At 40.7% G+C, this 19,030-nt stretch overlaps 2 protein-coding genes and 1 pseudogene across 3 annotated transcripts in view; 1 reads left to right on the top strand and 2 right to left on the bottom strand.

Annotated features, from left to right (window-relative positions):
• Positions 1-813: 813 nt before the first annotated feature.
• On the bottom strand, positions 814-4,987 carry LOC102870604 (annotated as a pseudogene).
• LOC102858813 (dnaJ homolog subfamily A member 2-like) lies at positions 1,673-3,173 on the bottom strand. The gene is given in 3 exon segments (XM_006895999.1): positions 1,673-2,038; positions 2,040-2,990; positions 3,165-3,173. Coding segments are annotated over 3 exon segments (1,326 nt in total).
• An 8,608-nt stretch (positions 4,988-13,595) lies between the features above and the next one.
• The window catches only part of LOC102874504 (sorting nexin-12-like), a 22,167-nt gene continuing 16,732 nt past the window's right edge, over positions 13,596-19,030 (top strand). Inside the window, exon 1 of one of the 2 annotated variants that reach the window (XM_006895967.1) lies at positions 13,596-13,783. In XM_006895967.1, the coding sequence (XP_006896029.1) occupies positions 13,619-13,783 (165 nt within the window). In that variant the 5' untranslated portion in view covers positions 13,596-13,618. The remainder of the gene's footprint in view (positions 13,784-19,030) is intronic. The other variant, XM_006895968.1, reaches the window with a different exon arrangement.

Genomic DNA, 19,030 nt, shown 5'->3' with positions numbered 1-19,030 from the left:
AGGTCCTCCTCAGTTTCAGCAAGCAGGGTTGTGTCATCTGCGTACCGCAGATTGTTGATAGATCTTCCACCAATCCTAATGCCACGCTTCTCCTCATAGAGCCCAGTCTCTCGGATAATCTGCTCTGCATACAGGTTGAAAAGGTAAATAAAGTAGCAGAAGAAGAAGGAAAAAAAAAGGAAATGTCAAGCGAATTTGTCCCTTTTGATTTTCCGACTCCAGCTCTTTGCATCCTTCTTTATAATACTTTGCTTTTCCTTTCTGAGCTGCGCTTTTAAATATTCTATTCAGCTCCTTAACTTAGTGATTTCTTCCCTTTGCTTTGGCTTCTCGGCACTCTACTGCAATATTCAGTCTCTTCTGACATCCATCTTGGTCTTTTCCCCCTCCTCTGTCTTTGTAATTGCATTTTGCATTCTTTTTTTTTTTTAATTGGAAAGGTTTATTTTCTTTTTTGTCAGTCTTTTAAATGCAACTACCATCATTTTTTATATTTCATTTAGTAGAAAACTTGATTAATAACACCTCCAGGAGTTCACAATCTTCAAGGCTTAGATTCTGATTAACGTAATATGGTTATTGGAGCAATATAAATGAAGGTTTTTTTTTTAAAAAAAAAAAAAAGCTAAAAGCAGTCTGACCACTTAAAAGAAAATATAAATGACCAAGTCTCTAGACCCTATAATGTAAGTACACTCAATAATGTAAGTACTATAACAGTCAAAGAGATAGAAAGATCTCAACTGAAGAGCAAAAATAAGCATAAGTGTCTATATGCATATGCATACTTGTACAATATGCATGTTTTAGTCATTAGCATGGTGGTATGAACAAGGCAATGTGGCAGGCACTAGCATACAGAAGTGTTCTGGCTATGCTGGATGGAGGGCAGCAGAGGCAGTGGTCTTCTCCTCCACAGAGCAGCAAGAGGGTTTTCTTATGATGATGTATCATCATTGATCATGGAATAAAGTGATGTGGCAAATTTTTTTCTGAATTCCTTTTTTTTTTCAAAGGTGGTGGAAAAAATTTTTTTGTTATTACAGCTAGGTAGTAGGGGTTTTTCTAAATTATTTTTTACACCAACTGCTTTTTATTATCAAGTTCCAGAAACCTTTCACAAGATAGTTTTTTAAAAAAAATTTACAACCACAGCTAATGTAATTTTTTTTGCCATTGTTCCCAGTCGGCTCCAAACCCACTGTGTGCAAATCCCATTTTCCATGCATCTAAATGATAAATACAGGCTATGAAATTCTTTATTCTATTTGTAGCAGCGTATGCAGGTGCAGCCAAACACAAAGCTTCAGGACAAATTGTACACAAACTTTACAATGTGGGATTTGACTTTAAAATATGAAACAAAACCTACACAAAACTGATAAAAATCAAGCACAGATAGCAGGACTGAAACTTATAACCCAGGTGTGAAAGGGAGTCTGGTTTCCTTTCAAGTGCTTTATTCTGCTACAGAACAGTCAAAATGAAGTCAAAATGAATGTGGTTAGTTTAAATTATACACTCTGTAGATACTATACCAATTTTAAAAGTTACACATAGACCAACAGATGTCCATCAGTTCATCTGGATTGATCAGACACTTCAGCTGGATTGCTGAAAACAGATCAGGTAAACGTGGAAAGAAAACTCCACCTGTGCATTTGCCTGCAGTTTACTGATGGGCACACTGCACTCCAGGTCCATGGTGGCTGCTGCTTTCCTCATCAGAACTATTGTTATAGGCTTCGCGTCTCTGACCACCTCTGGAGCCCTGAGTGCTATCAAATTCCTCTACCTCCTCTGTGTCTCGAATCACATCAGGAGCTTCTGGTCTCGAGGGCAGGAGATCTTCTAGTTCAGAAAGCTTGTCTGGGTTGATCCAGTTGTTTTCAGGAAACTGCACATCAAATTTGATGTACAGATCACCTTTTTCAAAAGGATTACGATACTGTGGCATTCCTTCACCTCGAACTACACGGATGCACCCTTGTTCAATTACTTTGCCTGGGGGTTACTCCACCACAATCTGATGGGCTTAAATCAAGGTGCTTAAATGTGAATTGAAATCCACATAGAGCTTCCACAAGTCCTATCTTATATGTCATATGCAAATCATTTCCATCTCTCTGGAAAACTTCATGTTCCTTTTCTTGTAGCAAAAGAACAATGTCTCCTGGTTAAACTCCAGGGGCCTGGTCTGCTTCCCCAGTGAATGTAATTCTTTGTCCATGTTTCATACCTTTGTCTACATGGACTTCAAGAATCTTGACTTCTTTAATCACTTTCTTCCCTTCACATTTTTTACAGCGGTCCTTTTCATTAATTACCTCTCCTTCTCCATTACAATCAGAGCACACAGACTGCATCTGTTGTACCATCCCTGGAGCCAGCTGTTTGATCATGATGCGTACACCTCGACCTCGACAAGCACTACACTTCTGAACAGTTCCAGATTTTCCACCTTGACCACTGCATGCACTGCATAGTACATTCTTGCTAAGTTGTAATTTGGTTGTCTTGCCATTATACAAATATTCTAAAGATACTTTGAGTGGATGCATCATGTCTTCTCCTCTTCTTCTTCCATTTCGACTTCTACTCTGATTGCCCATGAAGCCGAACAATCCTCCACCAAAAATGTGAGAGAAAATGTCATTCATGCCACCGCCTCCGCCACTACCTTCCCGAAGGCCTTCCTCTCCATAGCGATCATATAACTCTCTCTTCTCAGGGTTTGAGAGTACTTCATATGCAAAACTTATTTCTTTGAATTTGTCTCCAGCATTTGGATTCTTATCAGGATGGTATTCCTTGGATAATTTTCTGTATGCCTTTTTCAGCTCGTTCTCGCTGGCGCTGGGCGGGACGCCCAGGATGCCGTACAGCTTCGTGGCTTCGTGTCGCCACGGCGGCCACCGGAGAAGGAGCAGGAAGGAAGGCGGCAGAGCGGACGGAGCGGAGCCGGGCCCAGAAGCGGCGTCAGCGCAGGCCTAAATTAACTTTAATGAAAGTTTACAGAGACTTTGGATTTCATTCATTCATTGTTGCCCTTTTCTCCCTGCCCACCTCTTCCCCCACCCCCAGTTCGCTCTTCTCTTTGGAAAGTAAAACAAAAATTATTTCACTGTTATGCAATCCCTTTCCCCAAGTCCTCTCCAATATACAGTCTTCATTCTGAACTCCTGTTATGACAATAATACCTAATCATATGTCCCTTTTAAACAGTTCTCTCCCTCATCTTTTTCAATGCAGTATACATTATTTATCCCCTCTTTCTCAGTCTCCCCTCAACCCTGATGTCAGTCCCATTTTACAACAGTGGCACTATGCAGTAGTTTTGTCACTGAGATATTTCACTCAGCATAATGTCCTCCAGGGTAACCCATTTTGTATAATATTTCATGAGTTCATGAGTTCCTTATTTTTCAATGCCACATAGTATTCCATTGTGTGAATATACCACAGCTTCTCTATCCATTCTTTTGTTTATGGGCACTTGGGTTGTTTCCAGCACTTTGCTATTGTGAACAAAGCCACAATAAACATGGGTGTGCATATATCTGCTTGGGTGGCACTTCTAGTTTCTTTAGGGTATATTCCCAGTAGTAGAATTGTTGGGTAAATGTATTTCTATTTGCAATGTTTTGAGAAAGCTCCATACTGCATTCCATAGTGGTTGCACCATTTTACACTCCCAATAAGAGTGAATAAGGGTTCTAGTTTCTCTGCAACCTCGCCAGCATTTGATGTTTGCTGTTCTGTTAAATTTTGCTATTCTTACCGGGGTGAGATAATATCTCATAGTTGTTTTGATTTGCATCTAAGAGCTAGGGATTTTGAGTATTTCTTCATGTATTTGTTGGCCATTTGAATGTCTTCTTTGGTGAAGTGTCTGTTCATCTCCTGCATTCATTTTTCAATTGGGTTATTTATCTTGTTGTGGTGTGAACTCCTTTCTTATGTTAAGCAGATCATTCTCACTCCTGGAAACCATGACTCTGATGAAGGTGTGGTCATCTGTCCCAGCTCCCTTCATAGCATAGTAGAGGGTTTCTGCAAGATAGGCAGGTATACTTCGAATAGATTTTACAACAGAAAGAAGTTGTTGCTTCAAATTACCAGAAGTCTCTCGATCGATGGTTTCCTCAATTTGAAATCCTGATATGGTCATGTATTTGTCAAGCACCCTTCTCAAATGAGACACACTTCGTGTTCCAAATATAGTGATAACTTTTTCTTCATCTGCCTCCCACTTGAGCTCTCCAGCTTGAAACAAAGCCTGAGCCTCTTCAACCTGAGCTTCATTAATTCCAGCATCAGTGTCTCAATTAGGCTGAAGGAGAATTACCAGCATCTTCTGGTAGTATCCAGAGGTATCGTTTATCACATCATCTTCCAGGCTTGAACCATATTCTTATTCATAAATTTCTTTTATGGGCATCAGTTCTTCAGGTGTCCTTGAAGCAATAATTTCTCTCAAGTCTTTCTCATCTGTCCCAGCTCCCTTGAGAGCATGCTTCAGCTCATAGGCGTCCTAAAGCTCAGAGGGTTTAATTAGAGTCATAATTAACTTCTCAAATTTTCCAGTCCTGACTTCAGATCATCCAGGAGATCCTTGTCAAAAAGAATTTTATAAGTTGCCAAGATTTCCTGGCTCTGCATGTTGCTTCAGGATGTCAGAACAGCCAGGATGGTCTCCTCATCAGTACCCAGGCCTTTCATGGCCTTCAGAAGAGTTTCTACATCCACCCCCTCATCAGATCCGGGGAAGTTGGTCATGGTCATGGTGCCTCTGAGAACCTGTGCTCAGGTCAGGAGATGGTGATGCAAGATCAGGCAGAGCACTTCCAACCTTCCTAGCAGTGGGTGCACAGAGAGTGTGGGCAGGGATGCGGACGGAGACCGGGGCATCCGCTTCCCAACTTTTTGCATTCTTCATGAATTATATTCTTCATATCCTTTCAGAGCTCACCTGGTTTTTGCTCATTAGTATTGAAGACCTCAATTCAGTTCCTGAGATGGTCTTTAAAATTCTGGTGAGATAGCCTTGAGGTCGAATTTTAGTTCTGTGGATTTGATTTGATGTAGCTTTGACAAGAAACTGCTAGAAATTCAAGCTGAATTCAGAAGAAACCATGGAAATAATATTATCATTGCTGATGTCAGATGGATCTTGGCTGGAAGCACAGAACACCAGAAACTTATTTGTGTTTTATGAATTATACAAAGGCTTTTGCCTAAATTTATTATAAAAAATTATGGCTAACACTGAGAAGAATCTGAATCCCAGAACACTAAATTGTTCTCATGTGACCAAGTTGCAACTGTCTTATAAGAACAAGGGAACTTTGCAGGTTTAAAAGCAGGTAAGGTGTGTGTCAATACTGTGTTCTTTCTCCATACCTATTTATTTTGTGTGCTGAGCAAATAAACTGAGAAGCTGGACTATTTGAAGAAGAATGTGGCATCAGAATTGGAGGAAGACTCATCAACAATCTGCATTATGCAAATGACACAAACTCTACCTATTCTTAAAACTCACTGTGGTTGAGTCAGAACCAATTCACTGCTGACTCACTAGTGAATTTTCAGAGACCATGAATTGTATGGAAAGGGATTATACATCTTTTTCTCCCTTAGCTATTGCTGTTGTTGTTAGGTGCTATCAAACTGAGTAGGAAAATTAATGAGGCGTAATGATGTCATTTTAAAGCCCAAGATATATATTAGAGTTCCAATCTCTCCACATCATTGCCAGTATATTTTTGTTTGCACTATACGTTTATTTGTCAAAGTTTGCTGAACTTTGCCATTGCTGCTAGGGTAAGATGACATTTCATGTTATTTTGATTTGCATTCTCTAAAGCTAAGGAAATTGGACATTTCTTCATGTATTCGTTGAACTTCTAACTTTCTTCTTTGGTGAAGAGTCTATTTATAGCTTGTGCCCATTTTGTGATTGTGTTGTTTGCCTTTTTCTTGTAGAGATGCTGGAGTAGTCTATAAATGTTAGATATGAGTCCCTTATCCGATATGTCATTGCCAAATATTTCCCCCCAGGCTGTGGGATTCTTTTTTACCCTGTTGAAGTTGGGTTTTTCCCTTTTTATGTGGGTGGGTTTGTGTTTGGGTTTTTTTTTATTTTTTTAAATTTTTATTGTATTATTTTTATGTGTACCGTCAAATCAGATCTGACTGGTACAGGAGGAGATTGCCCCCTCCTTCTCCAGCAGAGCATCTGGTGGATTTGAACCACATACCTCTGGGATTGCAGTGCAGCGTCTTGCCACTAGGCCACCAGAGCTCCCTATGTGTTGTATTTTGTTGGTTTTTTTTGTGTGGGTTTTTTTTTTTGGTTGGGTTTTTTTTTTAATGTGCTTAGAGATTTTATGTTTAGAAGGTCCCATTCATCTATTTTTATCTTCTAAAGAAAAACACTAAGATGTGCCTGATTTTGGCTATGGCCTTTTCAGTCACTTGCTATATATCTGAAAGCTGGCCAATGAATAAGGATGAAAGAAGAAGAATTGATGCCTTTGAGTTATGGTGAAGGGTACTGAATATCTATCTCATGGACTGCCTTAGGTATTAGAGAGATGCAAATTTAAGAAAATGGGATATTATTTAACCACAGCAAAAATAATAATGTTCAATAATATATCAAACAACAAATGGTGGTGAGGGTATAGATTGTTTGGAATGGTCATACACTGCTAATGGGAATGTACAATGGTTGCAACCATAATGCAAAGTATTTTAAGCTTCCTTGGAATATTTGGTATATACATATCATTTTATTTAACTGACTCCTTAGTTGGCACAGGTCGCAAAGAAATAAGATCTACAACACAAACTGATATATCATGTTTCTTGTAACATTATAGTAGCAAAGATTTCAAAATGACTCAATTAATTATCCATCAATGAATGAATGGCTAAATAAATTGTGGTATATTCACACAATGGAGTAGTATTTATAAATTTTACAAAATACTAATGACATATCTGATAAGGGACTTATATCTAAGATTTATAGAATACTCCAGCACCTCTGGAGAAGAGTATGGAACATACTATATGGACCACCAGGAGAACAAACAAGTCTGTCTTGGAGAAAGTGAAACCAAGTTTCTTCTTGGGGGTAAGGATTTTGATGCTCTGTCTCCCATTCTTTGGGCATGTGGCCACATCTTAGAGAAGGACATCATGCTTGGATGGTGAAGGGATAACACAGGAGAGGAAGACCCTGGATGAGACGGATTGACACAGTCACTGGGGTAATGAGGGTAGGTATATCAGAGTCAGTGAGACTGGCTCAGGATAGGGTAAGGTTCAGAACTATTGTACACAGGGTCTCAATGAGTCACAGGCAACTCAATGGCACATAACAAGAACACAACAAAACCAGCACCTCAACAAGGAAAAGGTGAACAACCCAATCGCAAAATGGGCACAGGATATGAATAGACACTTCACCAAAGAAGACATTCAGATGGCAGATGGCAAACAAACATATGAAGAAATGCTCAAAATTTCTAGCTAGCAGAGAGATGCAAATCAAAACAACTATGAAACGTCATCTCATTCCAGCAATAACAGCAAAGTTCAACATGGCAGCAAACAACAAATGTTGGCAATGTTGTGGAGAGATTGGAACTCTTATTCACTGCTGGTGGGAATGTAAAACCACTATGGAAGGCAGTCTGGTGCTTTCTTAAAAAGTTGGACATAGAAATATCATTTGACACAGCATTTCCACTACTGGGAATATACCCTGAAGAAACTAGAGCCATAACCCAAACTGTGTATGCACACCCATGTTTGCTACTGTTATTCACAATAGCAAAGAGACGGAAGCAACTTAAGTGCTAATCAACAAATGAATAGATAGGAAAACTGTGGTGCATTTACACAATGGAACATTATGCAGCATTGCAACACAATGAATAAAACATCACACAACATGGGGGAGCCTGGAAAACATTATACTGAGTGAAATATCTCAGTCACAAAAAGGCAAATAGCGTGTAACACTGCTGTTATAAAATAGGACTGATATGGGGGGGAAGTAGGGGAAGAATAGGAAAAGAGTGGGTAGATAATGAACACTGAATTTAAACAGATGAGAAATGTCCAAAAGGAATATATGATTTGGCATTATATATATGACACCAAGATTGCAAAGTGGACTGGGTGGAGGGAGAGGGAAGAAAGGGTGCAACAATGATGAAAAAATTCTTTTAAAAGGTTGTGAAAAAAAATCATCAAGAATATTTTAAACACTGATAGTGGAGAAGAGTACTGAACATATCATAAACTGCCAATAGAACAAGTCTTGGAGAGAGTGAAAAATCAAGTTCTTCTTGGAGGCAAGAATTTTGAAGCTCTGTCTGACATAATTTGGGCATGTTGTCAGGAGGGAACAGTCCTTGGAGAAGAAATTCATGCTTGGAAGGCTGGAGGGACAGAGTAAGAGAATAATACCCAGGAAGAGATGGATTGAAACAATAACTGAAGTAATGGGGATAGGTGTGTCAGAAACAATGAGATTGGCTCAGGATAGGACAGGGTTCAGAGCTATTGTGCATAGGGTCATCATGAGTTGCAGGTGACTCCATTCCACATAACAACAACAAACACCAGAAGGATGAAGCGAGAACAAATTATGCAGAGTGACAGTGACAAAAGTCAGTCACAAAAGAATAATTGCAATGTAAGATCACTGGTATGAAATACTAAGGTAATATACACATACAGATTCAATCTCGGGGATAGTAGAGAGGAAGGGGAAGAAATTAGTTATTATCTTAATTTTAAAAAATGCTATCTCTGCAAGTCGCTACAATGTTATCTCTAAGGGGACTGACATCAGGGTTGGGGTGAGACTGAGAAAAATTGGATAAATTATGTATAGTGCATTGAAACAGATGAGGGAGAGAATAGTTTAAAAGCGATGGTTGCATAGTGGAGTGTACTGGGGGGAAGGAGATTGTGTACCAATGAAAGAATTTTTCTTTTACTTTCCAAAGAGAGGAGTGAACTGGGGGGTAGGAGTGGGCAGGGAGAAAAATGCAACAATGAATGAATGAATGGAAATCCAAACTCTCTGTAAATGCTCATTAAAATTAATAAAATAAAATGTAAAAAAAGTTGGAAGGAATATACAGAGTAACTCCCTATAAAAGAATTAGCTGACATTTAACCATTTCAGGAAGTAGCATATGATCGACAGTATTGAGAAGAAGTTCAGGTTGCACTGAATGCACCTCCAGGAATGATGGAATACTAAGTGATATGTTTGAACCAAATGGACATACTAAATCATCTAATCCAAGGAGTTGGGAAAACACCATACAGTGGATGAGATCCATAACTGTGCCCATTTTAAAGGAAGGTAATTCAACAAAATCCCAAAATTATTGTAGAATATCATTAATGTGTCATGTATGCAAAATCTCACTGAAGATATTTAACAAAATGGCTGTAGTATTACATTGACAGGAAAGGGTCTGAAATTCAAGCTTGATTTAGAGAGGACAAGAAATTATGGTTATTGATGATGTCAGACGGAACTTGGTTAAAAGTGGTTATTACCAAAACCATGTCAGCCTGTGTTTTATGTTGTTGTTGTCATGTGCCATCAAGTCGCTTGCAACTCATAGTGACCATATGTACAAGAGCCCTAAATGAGGTTCTATCCTGTGCCAACCTCGCCATCTCAAACACACTCATTCCCACCACTGCACTCACAGAATCGATTCATCTCATCGAGGGTCTTCCTCTCCTGTGCCGTCCCTCCACTCTCCCAAACATGATGTCACTCCCCAAGGACCAGTCCCTCCTTGCAGCATGCCCAAAGTATGTCAGACGAAGCTTCAGAATCCTTGACTCTAAGGAGCATTCTGGCTTCACCCTCTCCTGGACAAACTTGTTTGTTCTCCTAGCAGTCCATGGTATATTCAACACTCTTCTCCAGCACCACAGCTCAAAGGCATCAGTTCTCTTTCTATCATCCCTAGTCACTGTCCAACTTATAGCCTGGATCAGGCGCACCTTAGTTTCCAGCCTGACGTCATTGCTCTTCGGTACTCTTGAGAGATCCCTCACAGCTGACTTTCCCAATGCAATGTGTTTTATAGAGTATGCAAACCAATTCAATTTTGTGGATCATAAGAAAGGCATCTTATTTTGTATAACATAACACATTATGGAAAACATTGAGAAGAATGGGAATTCTAGAGCACTTACTTGTGCTCACATGTAACCTGTAAGGGGGTGTAAGGGTGTTCCATGCTTTACAATCAGGGGGAAAAATTATTCAGGATTGTATCCTTTCACCACACTGAAACACTGTTAGCACAATGGGTTAAGTGTTGGACTACTAGCCAGAAAGTCAGTGGTTTGAACCCACTAGACACTTCTTAGGAGAAAAATAAGGTAGTTTGCTCTGTGAAGATTTGCAATCTCAGAAACTATGGAGCAGTGTGTGTCTCTTATAAAGTAGAATCACTCTGAGTTGGCATTTACTCAACGGCAACAGTTTTGGCAGATATTGGTGAAAATTCACTAAATAATTTAGTCAGAAATTTATAGGGCTTTGCAGTCTATTGAGGAATTTGAGGCATTCCTGTTATGAAAAGCATTTTTTCCCTGAGTATAGAAAGGCAGATTAAAGAGGAGGAATGGTTACCTGGGATTATCACTCAGTTACCCCTAAATATTAAGGGGTATGTGTAAACACTTTCATTATATATTCCTATATTTTATTTCCAGCATGGATTGCAAACTACCTCTTAACATTGGAGTTTGGTAGAGTATAGAAAGTATGAAATAAATGCACTCAATTTCCTAAGAAATAGACTCTTTCACCATACTTATCCCTGGTTATCCTAGTGTTAAGAAGCTGCATTGCAATTCCAAAGGCACGCAGTTCGAATCCACCTCCTGCTCCGAGGGCAAAGGATGGGCAATCTCCTCCTGCACGATTAACTGCCGCTGAAAACTTCCCGAAGTGTCAGTTATGGGTAGGTTCCGACCGATGGTACACAGCAATTGTAATTATGCACCAGTGAATTGGAACTGGGTTTTCAGAGGCAGTAAATCTTAAGGAAGACAAAGATTCTCACCACTGGACCAATTGGCAGCATCAGGATGGATGGTGAAGAGATTGAGATTGTTCACAGCTTTAGTTTGCTTGGCTCCACAGTCAACACTCCCGGCACCAGTTGTTTGTTGTTGTTATGTGCCATCGAGTCGTTTGCGACTCATAGCGACCCTATGTACAACAGCCCTAAACCCTGCTCTATCCTGTGCCAATCTCATTGCCTCCCACACACCCATCCCGATTACCCCAGTCACTGAATCAATCCACCTCATAGAAGGTCTTCCCCTCCTGCGCTGTCCCTCCACTCTGCCTAGCATGATGTCCCTCTCCAAAGACCTGTCTCTCCTTACAACATGTCCAAAGTACGTCAGGCGAAGCCCCAGAATCCTTGCCTCCAAGGAGCAGCCTGGTTTAACCCTCTCTAGGCTGAATCTATTTGTTTTCTTGGCAGTCCATGGTACATTCAGTACTCTTCTCCAGCACCACAGCTCAAAGGCGTCAATTCTCCTTCTATCCTCCCTAGTCATTGTCCAACTCCCTGATGCATAACAAGTGATTGCAAAAACCAGGGCCTGTATCAGGCGCACCTTAGTCTCCAGAGAGACACTGTTGCTCTTGAGTACTTTAGAGAGGTCCCTAACCGCAGACTTTCCCATCGCAATACGTTTTATTTCCTGGCTAATGGTGCCAAGAGTGTTGACCGTGGAGCCGAGCAAACTGAAGCTGTGAACAATCTCAATCTCTTCACCATCCATCCTGATGCTACCGATTGGTCCAGTGGTGAGAATTTTTGTCTTCTGGACTTTGAGCCTCAGTCCATATTGAAGGCTGCAGTCCTTGACCCTCTTCAGTAAGTGCATGAGGTCCTCCTCAGTTTCAGCGAGCAGGGTTGTGTCATCTGCATACCGCAGATTGTTGATAGATCCTCCACCAATCCTAATGCCACGCTTCTCCTCATAGAGCCCAGCCTCTCGGATAATCTGCTCTGCATACAGGTTGAAAAGGTATGGAGACAGGACACATCCCTGGCATACACCCTTCCCAATTTTGAACCATGCAGTGTTGCCCTGCTCTGTTCTGACTACTGCCTCTTGGTCCAAGTATAGGTTTCTCATTAGCACGTTTAAATGTTCTGGGATTCCCGGCACCAGTAGCCAGGAAATTAAAAGACGTATTGCCAAGGGAAAGTCTGCTGTTAGGGACCTCTCCAAAGTACTGAAGAGCAATGGTGTCTCTCTGGAGATTAAGGTATCTCTGATACAGGCCATGGTCTTTGCAATCACTTGTTATGCATTAGACAGTTGGACATGACTAGGGAGGATAGAAGGAGAATTGATGTCTTTGAGCTGTGGTGCTGGAGGACAGTGCTTAATATACCATGGACTGCTAGGAAAACAAACAGATTTGTCCTGGAGAGGGTTAAACCAGGTGGCTCCTTGGAGGCAAGGATTCTGAGGCTCTGTCTGACATGTTTTAAGGAGGGAGATGTCCTTCGAGAGGGACATCATGCTTGGGAGGGTGGAGGGACACCGCAGGAGAGGAAGGCCCTCTATGAGTTGGATTGATTCAGTGACTGGGATAATTGGGATGGGAGTGTCAGAGATAGTGAGATTGGCACAGGACAGAGCAGAGTTTAGGGCTATTGTACACAGGGTCACTATAAGTCGCAAAGGACTCGACGGCACATAACAACAACAAATCTTAAAGGAGGCGAGTGCCCATCTCTTTCCTGAGGAGCACCTGGGGGATTTAAGCTATGTGCCTTTTGGTTGGAGATGAAACTTCTTACCAAAAAGCCACGAGAGCTTTCGGAGGTGGGTTTTGTGTGGCACTAAGAGGATGAAGATAGGCCTACACTCTTCTTAGAAGAAATAATGAAAAGCCATCTCTGTTTAACCCATTCTAATTGCTAGCTTCTCCCTGGCACCATAGGTGGTGTGGAGTACTCAGTTGCCTGTGGAATAAATTTACACCAATACTGGCACAAAGGGGAGGATCTGAGTTCTCGGTGTTTTATACTTTTAGGATTCCATTTTCTGGAGACCACTCTACTGTTTTCGCGGAAAATCCTTACTTAAATAGGTTTTGGTCCATTTCTAACTGTGGAACTGCGCTCATTGTTGATTACTACTTAGTATGAGAAAAGTACTCCGGTTGAAGCGCAGCAATTGGCGGAACCTGCTTTTGTTTATATGTATATGAAAACCGAACTTCCGGGGCGGTAATGTAAACCTCCCGGAAACCCGACAATCCCTGCCTTACATTAGAAGAAAAGCCACCGCAGGGTCTACTAAACTGGGAGCCCTGCAGAGGGAGGAAGCCGCATGTGCGTGCGTGCGTGCGTGCGTGGTCTGGTCGCGCCACGCTTAGAGGCGGGGCGTGGTTGTCTGTAGATTGGTTGGTTATTTTGCAAAAGGGAGGAGCAATATACGTTTCAGAATCCAGCCTCTTCCCCCGCCCCTCACCGCCCCTGCTCCCTCACCCGTTTCTTCTGTTCCACTCTGTTTCGGAAAGATGTCGGATACGGCAGTAGCTGACACTCGGCGCCTTAACTCGAAGCCGCAGGACCTGACCGACGCTTATGGGCCACCAAGTAACTTCCTGGAGATCGACATCTTTAATCCACAGACTGTGGGCGTGGGCCGCGCGCGCTTCACCACCTATGAGGTTCGGATGAGGGTGAGTCACGAGGTGAGGGAGATAGCTGAGGGAGGATGGGGCTGGGGCAGAAAAGAAGGTTGTTTTTGTTGTTAGGTGCCGTGGAGTCAAGTACGACTCATAGCGCCCCTATGAACAAAGGATCTGAACCCTTTTCTATCCTGTGCCATCCTCACACTTCCTGACACACAAGAGTCCATTGTAGCAGTCAACGTGGTTGTAAGTCCATCTGACTGAAGGTCTTCCTCTCCATCGGAGACCCTCCATCCTTCCCAGCCTCATATCCCTCTCCAAGGAATAGCCTCTCCTAGAAAAGAAGGTAGGAGGGGTCATTAAGAAGTTAGGAACGGAATAGATTTGAAGGGATCAATTATTGATCATATAGTACTTCCTGAAATGACAGCCTGTTCTGTTTGACACAATGTCTGTGTTTTCCTTCCATTTTTTTAAAAAATGCGGCTTAGATCATTCAAGATTTTGCTCATAGTGTTGCAACTCTAGCTATGAATTTTTCCGTTCTTTCCATTTCAAAAAGCATTTTCTTTTCTAGCGTGTTAATTTTCTACCTCCAGCTCTTTACACATTTTGTTATAATACTTTGTCTTCTTGAGCTGCCCTTTGAAATCTTCTGCTCATCTCTTACTTCAGTATTCCTTCCCTTTGTTTTGGCTCCTTTTCATTCTGATGTAACTTTCACAGTTTTTTTACACCATATTGTTCTTCCCCCCCCCCTTGTCTTTGTAATGACCGTTTGCTTTCTTAATGGATGATACCTTTGATAATACAAGCCATAGTATTTTCCACTGGTTCCTACGCATCTGAAAGTTGGAAAAAGAATAAGGAAGTCTTGAATTACAATTGATACCTTTGAAGTGTTCTGTTAGTGAAGAAGAGTATTGAATATCCCATGAACTGCCAAAAGATCATACAAATCTGTCTTGAAGGAGGTGCAATCCGAGTTCTTCCTTTAGGCATATTTTCAGGAGAGATACATCATGCTGGGAAAGGTAGAGGGTCAGTGAAAAAGGAAGACCCTTCACAAGGATGGATTGACACAGTGACTACCACAATGGGCTTGAGCATAACAGAGATGGTGAGGATAAGGCAAAGTTCAGAACTGTTATTCATAGGGGCACTAAGAGTCATAGTTAACTCGAAGACACCTAACAACAATAGCAACAACTAAGTAATGGCCTTTAGATTCAGCATATTCCTGAGGGAGACTCTGAATGTGACTGGGGAAGAAATAAAGCTTAGTTGAATGGATAGAGTGAGGAGAATGCAGAGTGAGGAATTCAAGGAGCTTGAAATCATGACTGTAGTGACAGAATCAAAATAGAATCCACTGTTCTAGTTGATTCAAAGTCCTAAAGACCCTATGGTATTGTCTAATAGGTTTTTCTGGCCTTTAAGTAATTTGGTAGCCTGATGGATAGGGAGTTAACTACATTGCCAACCTAAAGACAGACATTTCAAATCCACCAGCTTCTCCATATGGGAGAAAGATGGGCTGTCTCATTTGCAATATCTGTAACCTCGCTAGAGGTTGAGCTATGAGTCAATTCTGACTTGACAACAATGGGTGAGTGAGTCTTTACAGAATCATACTAACATCTGTGGGGTGGCTAGTGGGTTTGAAATGCCAGCTTTTATTTTAGCAACCAAGTGTTTTAAGTACTATACCTCTAGGACTTTTGACAGAATGGATATGGAAAGCCAAGGTTATACTTAGTTGGGTCCCATAACTAAACTAGGTTGTTGTTGTGTACCATAAAGTCAGAACTGACCCATAGCTGACCCTCCAGCAGGTTTTCAGAGGCAGTTAATCGCTCAGGAAGAATGAGATTGCCCGTCCTCCCATGGAGCAGCTGGTGGCCTCCAACTGTGTGCCTTCTGGATTGCAGCGCAGTTATTTGCCACTGCGCCACCAGAGGTCTACTTGTATGGGGTATGGGATGTCAAGTTGAAGAAACAGGGAGGAATACTTCTTCCTAATGAGATTTCCTTGGATTGGTGGTTTAAGAGAAAAATAGGGAGAATAAAGGACAGTAGGCTTGTGGGAATAGAAATAAAAAAGAGAGTCTCTTTGAGACTGAGTATTTTGTGCTTGAATTTCCCAAGGTACTAAAATTCTGTTTTGAGCTAGGATTGGTAGATTGTCTGTTACTACTCTGATCTTAATTCTCACTTACTTGTTGTGGAGTAGGGTTGGACTCGTAGCTAACTCTCCGGCGAGTTTTCTGAGACTGTAAACAGTACAGGAGGAAAGTGCCCATCTTTCTCCTGCTGAGGAACTGGCGGATTCAAACTATCTTCCTTGAGGTTGACAGTGCAACGCCTTACCCACTAGGCCACCAGTGCTCCCTGATCTTTATATTTGAAGTAGCCAGAAAGTTCACATTCAAAAATTTATTAACTATTGAAGTCTCTCTTTTGGATTCAGGTTCTGGATTGTAATTACTTTAATATGTGGCGTTTCTGGACTGCCCCAGGAATGGTTTCGTGCATTGTGTACTACTGAAGACTTTATTCTCTACTGCTTGGTTTATAATGTAGAGGGTAGAGTATCTGGATAGAATACATAGTTTACCAGACATTTTGAGAACCATTTTTTAGTTTTCTTTTCAAACTGAAGAATATTCTTTATGACTGTCTGCTCAAACAGCATTGAAGACCTAAGAGTGTGTATGCTTTTATTTTTTTAATCACTGTGTTAAATGAGAGAGCGTAATTTCCTGCTTGCACTTTAAAATCTGAGAAATGATGATCTTCAAATTTTAAGTTTGGCAAAGACTAAACTCAAGATAGAAAAGTGAATAGCAAAAAATGAGTAAAATGATTTGAAATCATCTCTGTTGGGGAAGAATGGAAGTTAATTTCTCAAAATATGTTAAAAGCAGGTAACTGTTCATAGTAGAGAACTTAATTACCTGAGTGAATGTGGGCATACTCATTTAATGTAAAGATCCTTTGTAGTGGGAATTGGTGACGTTGTCAAGAATTTTTGGGACTATGAATGGAATAGTTCTCTTCATCAAGTATTCTGGTACTAATAAGGTTTGTTCATCTAGTGTAGATTATGTACAAGACACTGCACTAGGTTTTTATTTCTATTATAATCTTACAAAATCCTCATTTTACAAACAGGAAACCGAGGAGGAGTGCAGTTTGACTTGTCCAGGGCTGGGATTTAAATACAAGTTTAGCCAGAGACTCTCCACTTTAGTCTCTTTGGCAAAGCTTAGTTGCAAAATTTTAGTGTGTAAAATTTTTCTACTCACTAAACTTTTAATTAGATTCTTCTACTTTGTCCAGTTGTATAATGGTATAGTTGATGTTCTAAATTCTGTGGGTTTCATTAATTGCTTGGTTTATACTGATATGTGGAAACCTATAATATTTTCCCCATTGGTTAACAAATGATCCTTTATTGAAATATTTTCATCTGTACTTCTAAATTAGTTGGGCATTCCACAACACTACTGTAGATGTCTTTTATGATGTCATAAGCATTGCAGACTGGGCAGTTCCCAGGATCTCTTTAATAGTTTCAGAGAGTTCTGTCTAAAGATTGATGTTTCATCTGCCAGGCAATGCCAACAATCTCATTGAAAGTGATATTCTTGCTGTGTTTAATATTTTTCTGCTTCTTTCTGTCTCTGAGTGGTTCCTTTAGGGCTTTAATGATCAGGGCAGAGGCAGAAGGCACCACTTCAATCTGAGCCTTCTGTTTTGAATGATCAGTTTCATAGTAATCTTTAGTCCCTTCCAGTCACCGGTGGTCTTGGCAATGTCATCACTGACCTTTTATGGAGACAGACCAAGAGGCCTGATCTTATGGGCCAGAGTGGACGTGGTACCAACTTCCCCACTGGTACACCTCAGGTACTTGACTTTGATCTCACTGGGGTCAAACTTGGGTGGCATGGCAGAGGTGGCTGTTGTCGGATGAACCCAGATGCGGGATGACCAAAGAAAGTTAACACGAGGCCTCCTCCAAACTGAAAGCCAAAAGGAACCTGTAATATTTTTATTGAACTCTGTTTTGGGGGGAAGTTGGTAAAATAATTTGGTTTCAAATTGTTATATTAAGTGGTTGACCATAGGGAAATGATACTTGGAAACAGTGGACTTTGGAAGTTGGCATTGCATATTAGAAGTAGATGGCACTGACATTTCCTGTCATTATATAATAGTTAAAATATTTCAGAAATGGTTTTGTTTTCAAGACAGGATCTGCCCCATCACAATAATAGAGGAATCATAGTTTGAAGGATGTCATAGAGACTTCACATGATGTGTATGAAGCTTTTCAAATGTCAGCTGTCCTGTGGACTTCAGTTTTGCTTCTTTTTCTCCTTTCTCTTCACTATACATTGGCCAGAGACAATGGATTCTCAAGGATATCCTGTATGATACAGTCCTGCCTTCCTGATATTGTTTGTAGGTTGAAACTGTGAGACTATGTTAGTGTGTAGTAGTTCTTAGCTAAGTGGTCTGATGAAAGTCCTTTATTGTCACCATTATGTGGTAAAGAAAAAATAACATTGCCTTCAAAATAGCAATAAATAATTTTGCCACTATTTTGAAAGAATCTACTAAGCATTTTTTTTTAGTCCTTTTGTTTGCTACTATGAAAGCTTACTTTTTTTTTTTTTTAGATCGCAGTATTGATACCTAGGATCACATGATGCAAAAAGGTGTTGATGGTATAACTTTCAAAAGGTACAAAAAAGTATGCTTTAAAAGCAAAATCTTCTGTTCTTAAGAGGTTTCTTTTTCTAAAGAAGCTACCATTTCCAGTTTTTAAAAAAATTTTTTTTAAAGAATGGTTTGTTGTTGTTGTTATGTGCCATCAATTTGCCTATGACTCATAGCAACCCTATGTACAACAGCTCTGAAGCCTGCCCTGTCCTGAGCCAGTCTCACTGACTCTTGACACATAATTCCCGATTGCCCTAATTCCTGTAATGATCCATCTCATCTGGAGTCTTCCTCTCCTGCTCTGTCCCTCCAACCTTCCAAGCATGATGTACTTCTCCAAGGACTGGGCCCTCCTGGACACATGCCCAAAGTATGTGAGACAGAGCTTCTAAATCCTACCCTTAAAGGAGAAACTTGGCTTTAACCCTCTATAAGACAGACCTATTTATTTTGTTCGCAGTCTAATTGTTGTTGTTGTTGTTTTGTGCCGTCAAGTCGCTTGCGACTCATAGCGACCCTATGTACAACAGCCCTAAACTCTGCTCTGTCCTGTGCCAATCGCAC

The sequence above is a fragment of the Elephantulus edwardii genome, unplaced genomic scaffold (genome assembly GCF_000299155.1).
Source record: "Elephantulus edwardii isolate Elephantulus edwardi_28Jun2011 unplaced genomic scaffold, EleEdw1.0 scaffold00178, whole genome shotgun sequence".
NCBI classification, from domain to species: Eukaryota; Metazoa; Chordata; class Mammalia; order Macroscelidea; family Macroscelididae; genus Elephantulus; species Elephantulus edwardii.
Note: the sequence above shows the minus strand (reverse complement) of the source record. Positions and strands in the feature narration are given on the sequence as shown.